The 9,190-nt window shown below is 39.2% G+C and overlaps 1 protein-coding gene across 1 annotated transcript; it reads right to left on the bottom strand.

The window, feature by feature from the left end:
* Positions 1-7,613: 7,613 nt before the first annotated feature.
* Positions 7,614-8,768, bottom strand: LOC110866736. The gene is made up of 2 exons (XM_022115880.1): positions 8,450-8,768; positions 7,614-7,954 (listed from the first exon to the last, which is right to left on the bottom strand). Exons 1-2 carry the CDS (start codon positions 8,766-8,768, stop codon positions 7,614-7,616), a joined length of 660 nt encoding a protein of 219 aa, XP_021971572.1.
* Between the last annotated feature and the right edge of the window lie 422 nt (positions 8,769-9,190).

Raw genomic sequence — 9,190 nt, 5'->3', positions numbered from 1 at the left:
AATCATTTTAATGGATCCTATGCAGTCAAGGGTGAGAAACTAATTGAATACCTCGGTATTCTTAAAAAAATTAGTAGGATATTTCGATATTTTTACACTTGAACAGGTACCAAGAGAGGATAACGCCGAAGCAGACGCATTGGCAAACTTGGGATCATCAATCAGGATACCAGAAGGGACCCCGATACCGATATTACATATCCTGTATCCTGCAACGGATCCTCAGCATAAGGAAGTAGCAAGTATTCAAAATCCTGGAGTGGTGTATCCTGAAGAGGATCCTAAATCCTGGACAACTCCAATTATGAGATATCTCAAGGAAGGACATATCCCCGAAGATGAAAATCCTAAGGCATTTAGGATGAAGGTATCACGATTCACTATTATAAATAATATTTTAAATCTCTTGCAGGACCATACTTGAGATGCTTGGAGGATACTGAAGCCAAAGAAGTACTTCGGGATATACATGAAGGGGATTGTGGTAACCATACTAGGGGCAGGTCATTATTTTCGAAAGTATTAAGGACAGGATATTATTGGCCAACAATGAGAAAAGATGCCGCAGAGTATGCTCGAAGATGTGATGCATGTCAAAGACATAGTAACATAATGCATCAGCCCGCTGAACCGTTATATCCTATTGTTTCCCCTTGGCCATTTATGAAATGGGGCATGGATATAGTAGGAAAATTACCAAAGGCCCCGGGAGGAAAAGTCTTTATGCTAGCTATGACGGATTATTTCTCTAAGTGGGTTGAAGCTGAAGCCTTTGTTCAAGTTAGAGACCAAGAAGTAGTATCCTTCATAAAAAGGAATATCCTGACCAGGTTTGGGGTACCAGCTGAAATCATCTGTGATAATGGGTCCCAGTTTATAAGTAAGAGGACCACTGATTTCTGCAAGAGTTGGGGGATCAAAATGATAACGTCCACTCCAGTACACCCTCAAGCGAATGGGCAGGCAGAATCCTCAAACAAGATAATTGTCAACAATTTGAAAAAGAGACTTGGGGCTAAGAAGGGAAGATGGGCAGAAGAATTACCATTTGTCGTATGGGCTGACAGGACAACTGTGAAGAATGCTACTGGGCAAACTCCATTTTCCTTAGTATTTGGAGCAGAGGCAGTAATCCTGACAGAAATGACAATGCCCACTGTAAGATCTACCCTCAGTGATCCTGAACAGAATCCTGAAGCCTTGTGTCAAGATTTAGACACTATAGATGAAAAAAGAGATGCGGCAAGGCTAAGGATGGCAGCATATCAACAGAGAATATCCAGGGCATATAACAAGAACATTAGGACCAGAAGGTTTAAGGTTGGAGATTGGGTGCTAAGAAAGGCTTTTCAGAATACTACTAATCTTGCCGATGGCAAGCTAGCCCCAAAATGGGAAGGACCATACGAGGTTGAATCAGAAGCAGGAAAAGGAGCGCACAGACTCAAGAATATGGAGGGGGATATGCTACCAAGGTCCTGGAATGCTATACACCTCAAGCTCTATTTCAAGTGAGTTTAGAATTTAATTTCTAACTCGGGATGGTATGAACTCTACCTTTTTTAAATATGTTTGGTTTAATTTATTCTTTATAACCCAATACTGACTTAAGCATCGGAGGGGTGTTAGCCAAGCTAACACTCACCTTAGTTTACAATTGTTTTGCAAGATATGTTTCAGGATGTAGCTCCAGGATATGTGCTCAGGATAACTCGAAAGATTAGAGGATTGGCCCCCTCTCTCACGTTTCAGGGATACTGATCCCTTCACAGGTTGAAAGGTATTCACCTTTCTTCCGAATTGGGTTTAAACACCCCGCCTGGAGCGCAAGTAATTCAGGGATAGTTCAAGGTGGCGGGACCAGTCCATGTAAAAGTGGCTGACAATTTCGTCACTGTTGGCTATATCCTCAATCCTTGTCACACCCCGATTTCCACATGTTTCACCGGTGGGCCCGGTGGGGGATTTCCGTGACGATGTTGGCAACAATATAGTCAAACCACACAATTATATAATGCACAGCGGAAGAAAAAGATAAATATATTATATTCCGAATAAAAGTAATATCCAAGTATTACAACGGAAAGTAAGGGATCCACAGGCAGATCTATAAACATTGTTCTACAGACTTTAGACGCCTAGAACTTGCAAGATTCCTTATTAATGTCCTGAGCAGCTTCCAGCCTATTACGTACTTGTACCTGTCACTTAGACTTTTGAAAATACGTCAGTTTTCACTGGTAAATACACTCAACTGACTCATTTGAAAAGAGTGTAGGAAAATTGATTTAGATGCACCAGGCACAAATTATTTTGACACTTTTGATTAAAATGCACAGAGGCAAAATTAATCGTTTATAACTTGAGACAATCATAATTATGATCTTGTATACAGATTTACATGTTCGTTGTACGTTCAGGGCCCGATGTAGAAACCGAGTCATGATTAATAGACACATCACAAGTATAGGCCCACTGAGCGTGAGATACCGTTTCCCTTATGCAACTGTCAGGTGTATGCCTACACCCCGTGCATAAGACGTGACCATTTTATAATACAATGATGTCAAGGATATCCGGGACATGGTCATTAACCCCTAAAGGCTTTTATTTCAAACAATACAGATCAAACCGGGTTACCTCAATAACTTAATCACAATCCGATTAAATATTCAATACCCGACCAAGCGGTATTATTATACCGTATCCCAAGCCCGTATAGGGAAATAAGTTAAGAGTATTTACCTGAGCTAGCTCCTGTCTTAAAATAGCAAGAATAATAACTCAGCCGTATTCACTTAAGTAAGCGTAGGTACAATTTACCGGAAGGCTCTAGTCTGGAACGATGGTATAAATAACCAATTAGAATGCTAACGGGTCTTTAATTAAGCCTAAGCTTAGACCGGTTAGTCTTAAAGAATTGTTACGGTTTAATCGCGTGAAAGGCGAAAACCGTGAATGGAGTGTGATTTTGACCCAACAAGTTTGAAGACTTGTTTCATATGGGTATAACAATCATACTCTGTATTTTGGGGTCAAAACAATATGGTTTGACCCGCATCGGCTAATTCATGTAAACTAGTTACGTACGCCGAACCGTACGCGCAAAAGGCGCATCGGGTAACCGTAAGAGTCTTACGCTTGTTTCCTAAGTTAATATGCCTTAAAGAGGTTGTGGTATCAGTAGGATACCTTCCGTAATGCCCGTAACGAGTTTTTGTCCTTTATACGCCCCGTAGGGGTTTTTCGGTCATTTTAAAGATTCTTAAACGGGTTTATGAGTTCTACAGGGAATCTGAGTTTCCCGACCAGTTTATAAAGTCTAAAATACTTCATTTATTATTTAAAATCAGTAGCAACTGGAATCGGGTTAAAAGACCTTATAGAACTCAAGTTACGGCCCAAAAGGGTATATTCGGTATTTACCGAACCGTAGCCATAACCGTAGGTTATGAGCAGGGTAAAAATGATTAAAAATCTTTAAAAATCCCCAAATATTATTTTACAACAGTAGGTAAAAGTTTTTGGGGACGAAATCTTGGTTTAGGTAGGCGTTATGCTAAATGCGCTATTTAATTACCAAAGTTCCGAAATTTGCGCCATTTGGCATAACTCCTATTCTGGACCTCGGATTGACATGAAATTTTTGGGCCATGCTTAGAAATCAGTAACCAAGGTCATGATCCGTTCACATGTCCGAAAACCTCGTTTAAATTTATAAAGGGCGTTACGGTCAACTTTTAGGCGATTAGCGGAAATGCGTAAAAGACTCGGACACACAATGAACCGGTCACGGAGGGTTATACCATCATGTAACCTGGTCCTAAGAGAGTCCTAAGGCATATCTATACCTCACTAAAACGGGTCAGAACTGAAGTCAATGCAAAAGTCAAACTTTTGCGACATTCGGCTCCGAACCGGTTCAATATAGCAAATGGTCGATTCAAACGAGCGCAAACAAGTTTATATACTTAATATCATGTTTTAAGAGTGTCTAAACAGGTTTCATAGCATATACATTACAGATTATGCAAGATTCGCCAAAACGACATTCTGTTGACTTTTTTAGGTGCACGTTTGACTCGACATTTGACATGGTTAGAGTGGTGATCAGGGGAAACCCTTTTAGGGGTTTATTACCCACATAAATACCAACTCATAACTACTTTTGATCCGCAATAAGACTGAGCCATTACGGATTTATTTTGAAGTCAAACCGTAGTTACGACGGTTTGGTTTCTAGTAGTTATCTAAGCATAAATCAAACTACAAAGGATCTAGACGACTTACAGAAGTTGGGTCTTGCTTAGAGTATACAGAGAAATGCTTGAGAGCCTTTAGAATGACCAGAGGAGTGTGTTTTGAGTTGTGTGTTGGTTATGAACCAAACATGCCCTTTTATAGTAAGGTTTCACAACAAATTTTGACACACAAGTCCCCCAACTAACCCCAACCTTCCAACATGTGTCCCTAGTGTTTAGGAGTTGTTTAGGGGTCACTTTGAAGGTTTAAATGCAGGTCTTGGCTTTTAGAAGGCTGAACAGCCAAGTTAAGCATGTTTCTGCATCTGGGCGCCTGACGCGGCCCGCATGGGGGAACCATGCACCTTGTACGCGGGTCGCCTGGTTTTTAAAATCATGCGCGTATTTTAGGGGGCTCGCGGCCCGCCTTCACTTACCCCAAATCTCAACGCGGGTCGCGAGAGGGTGGTTTTTCAAGGCTTTTAAATCTTTTGAAATGATTACGAGAATCTGGTAATTAATAACGAAATCTTTCGTAATCATTAACCTGACCTTTCGGGTTTTGAAGGGGTAACTTGAATATTTTATAATCATGACTAAATCTTGGTAATAATGATAAAATCTTTAGTAATAAATAATGAAATCTTTAGTAATCATCAACTTGACCTTTCGGGTTTTGAAGGGGTAACTTGAATATTTTATAATCATGACTAAATCTTGGTAATAATGATAAAATTTTTAGTAATAAATAATGAAATCTTTAGTAATCATCAACTTGACCTTTCGGGTTTTGAAGGGGTAACTTGAATCTTTTATAATCATGATCAGAATCTTTGTAATTAATAACCTGACCTTTCGGAACCGAAGGGGCAACTTTGCGATTTGGCCCTTGGTTATTTATAACTAAGGGCCTCGTGTTATTTATATGTATTATTCAGTCCCTTGGTTATTTTCAATATTATTAGAAAGGTTTTAACTTTTATTATTGACGCTTTTTACCCCTCGCATACGGATTTGATCATAACTTTCTCGTTTTAAAACGGAACTTCGCGAAATTTATATATTATATTCTAGTGAGCGTATTTTACTGTTACGAAGCCTCGGGTTCGTTAAATGGTCACTCAGAGGTATAATTAAACATGTTGACACGTTTAACCCCTATAGCTTGTAATCTCTCACTTTCTTTCGCGTTTCGTTTCCGTACGATCCATGATTTATCCGTTTGAAGGTACGAGCATCATTTAGGGATACTATAAAGTATATTACCCTTGATTGACATTTATAATCCTCGAATTTACATATATTCAAGGTTTGTCAATTTTAGTCCTTCAATGCCACGTGTAAACTTAGGACACGTGTCGGCACATTATTGGACGCAAAAATTTCGAGGTGTTACATCCTCACCCCCTTAAAATAAATCTCGACCCGAGATTTACTCAAATAATTTGGGGTATTTTTCTTTCATCGTGGATTCAACTTCCCACGTATTTTCGGGATCTCTCCGGGCATCCCATTTAACCTTTACTATAGGCACATGTTTTCTTCTAAGCTTCTTCACCTGTCGGTCTTTAATTGACAAGGCTTTACCACAAACTTCAAGCTCTCATTTATACGTTCATCAGTATGAGGTATCATCAATGATCCATCGATGAAGCATTTCTTTAGATTGCAGATGCGGAGCACATTGTGAACTCCATTGAGCTCTTCCGGTAAGTTTGACTTATAGGCGTCGGACCCGACACATTTGGTAACATTGAAAGGTCCTATTTATCTCGGGCTTAGCTTGCCTTTCTTCCAAACCGCATCACTCCAATTAATGATTCTGGGTCTACGTACTCTTCTGCCTATCTCGGGCAGACTTGAGTTGGCCTCGAGTCTGGACAATCTTGTCCGTTATTTCGAAGGCTATTTCTGGTCCTGATAGTTGGACCTTTACAATATCCGTCCAACATACAGGCGATCTATACTTACTACCGTATATGCCTCGAAAGGCGCAGCCTTTATGCCGGTACGGTAGTTATTGTTGTAGGAGAATTCGATTAGTGGTAGGTCTCATATTAATGATGCAGTCCTAAACGGGATATGCATCTTAACCCTTCTCACCTTTCGGGAGATAAACAGGATAATCTTAGAAAGAGATAATCGAGATACAGGGAGACTACAGAGACTTTCCATATTTCAGGCTCCTGTTCCTTCATTATTATTTGTGTTAATACGTGATATGTTTATGTTATAAGTCCATGAATTCCTTATTTCGGAACGCTTTACTTGGACAATATTATGGATATCTTCTTCGAATACTACTAGTCGATATTTGTATACTATGATCATTGGGGTAGTTCCGGGGTTCCATGTATTAACTTCCATACTGATCAGGCATGGAAATAATCTATGGGACACGCCAGTATACGCCAATCCTCATATGGTACTTTTATCAAACATAGTTTGGCATTCGTAGGTGATAGAAAAACAATGAGAAATAATAACATATGTTGTCGTACTCTATTGCGAAGAAAGAGTACTTTTAGATTTTTCGGAAGGATTCTTATGAATTTTCCATCCGTAGGTTTTTACATTATGCTAAATATATAGGGTTTTATGAAACGTTTGTAAAAAGCTTGCTATATTTATTGTTTATGAAGGATTTATTGGTATCTGATTCAAAATAAAACTTTTGGCATTTAAATTTATGATAAAGGTTAGGGAAAGTACTCCAGATTTCTAATGCCATTAAAACAATTTATTAGTTGCAAACCAACAACTGTTACTCTTTATCTAGATGGCCTTAATATATACTAACCATGGTATTTATAGACCATATAGGTTAATATAGTACTAACATTCTCAATGAACGTTATTTAATATATATATATATATATATATATATATATATATATATATATATATATATATATATATATATATATATATATATATATATATATATATATATATATATTCATTATGTTTAGTCTAGGTCATGAAAGACCATAAACGGCATTTAAGGTTCGGCCGAATTCATCATTTTCTTGACAGGGGATCAAAACGTCACTTCTGTCTTTATTATATTGATGAATTTTTGGACAGCTCAAAAGTCTGCCACGAGGATATCAGAACAGAGTGATTTTTAATAGATACAACATCGATCTAAGATTTGTTGGAGCATTTTCTTAGGTACAAATGACAAATTCCTATCTCATATCAAATGATTGAGATCCTAAACATGCGGAGTCAATAGTTCTCAACAAATATGATCTCTTATGGAATTATATGTGCCAGTAGTAACTATTTTCTTCATAACCGTTTGATAAGAAAGGTACCCGCTGTATCCTTATAATACTGCACCATCTTCTGGCCGTTCATTCCGAAGACTCATGCGTTTGTTCTTTTGGCTTCTTCGGGTTTCTTCTGATTCTTAGGGCAGTTGGTCTTGACATGCCCCCTCTCGTTACAACCGTAACAGGTTGCATCTTTTAGCTTTTCGCAATCCAGGGTTTTATGTTCCTGTGATTTGCAAATCCCACAAGGTAGGGGCTGAGATTCGAATCTGCATTTCCCGAGGTGGTATTTCCTACAGGTTTCGCACTTGGTCTTCTCAACCGACTGCTGACTGTCTCTTTTTAACCCGGAACTCTTCCTATCGGAGCGACGAGAATTCTCATCCTCCCTTTTTCTCTTTCCATTTTCAGAGGCCTTGGCAGCCATGCCTCTGACTATATCAAGTGTAAGAGATAGCGACAGGTCTGCCGCTGACCTGAACGTAGCAGGCCTTGAGGCCTTAACACTGGCCTTGATTTCTGGGGCTAAACCCCCAATGAAGCGAGCAATCCTCTTTGGTTCCGGTGTTACTAGGTAAGGAACCAGTCTGGACAGTGTATTGAAATTGGTGAGGTACGCTTGACAATCTAAATTTGTCATAACCAAGGATATAAAGCCAGCTTCAATTTTCTCAATTTCATGTTGAGGACAGTAATTCTCTTTGATAAGAGTAACGAACTGATCCCAAGTCATGTTGTACAAAGGGATTTTCCCGGTGGCTTGAATCAACGACCGCCACCAGGCTAAGGCCTCACCCTTAAATGATTGCGACACGAACTTGACCACATCCCTCTCAGCGCATCCGCTGATGTCCACAACCGTATCCATTTCATCTAACCATGTCATACAATCTACAGCTCCATTCTCCCCAGTGAAATCCCGGGGTTTACATGAAACAAAGTACTTGTAGGAGAAACCCTTATCATGGGGTCCTTGATTCAGTATGATCTGTTGAGACGGATCGCTGTGATTATTAGAAGAGTGACGCTCGTCATCTTCCTTCTTGGGTTCATCCTTCTTGGAAGGAGGCTTCGAATGTGGTATAGATAGGGTCCTACTACGAGTCCCACTATACTCTTCGTACTGCCGCTCTAAGGCCTTCTTAACTGCGTCGTCTACCAACGCTTTTAGTTCAGCACCCGTTAAATTCATTCGGGTGTTATCATTGTTCTCCATTGGGTGGCTATTAATTTTATCTGAGCCAGCCATTTAATTGAACTGTTACATAAAACAAGGACAATAGTTTACTTGGGAGCTTATTATGGAATTGTCTTTTATGGCAATTCATTAACCATGGTAACGGAGACCATATTTGGTTAATTTATTAATCACATTTGTTTAGGATTTGTATTATAACTTAACCTAATTATAAAAACAATAACAGTTTTACTAGTGGCACGAAAGGCCTAGTCACATGGACGGTTTAATTTATAAGTCATGATTTCAGAGAATCAAGGTATTAAGGTTTGAATCGCATTCAGTACCTTCTCTTGACAGGGAGTTGTAGACTTCAACTGTCTTTTGTCTTTTAGGACAATAGGTATAACCCGTGGGCATTTCCCTTCTGAGGGATGGTTATAATATGATCATCTTCTCAGATGCTATTAGTCGAGATCGTATGGATCCTACCG

The sequence above is a fragment of the Helianthus annuus genome, chromosome 15 (assembly GCF_002127325.2).
Source record: "Helianthus annuus cultivar XRQ/B chromosome 15, HanXRQr2.0-SUNRISE, whole genome shotgun sequence".
Taxonomy (NCBI): Eukaryota; Viridiplantae; Streptophyta; class Magnoliopsida; order Asterales; family Asteraceae; genus Helianthus; species Helianthus annuus.
Note: the sequence above shows the minus strand (reverse complement) of the source record. Positions and strands in the feature narration are given on the sequence as shown.

Bases quoted from the DNA above. Each gene is read 5' to 3' on its own strand.
- LOC110866736 (XM_022115880.1), bottom strand. From the start codon at position 8,768: ATGGCTGGCTCAGATAAAATTAATAGCCACCCAATGGAGAACAATGAT. The intron at 7,955-8,449 runs GTAAACCCCGGG...CACTTGATATAG, and splicing joins CTACAAGTACTTTGTTTCAT to TCAGAGGCATGGCTGCCAAG.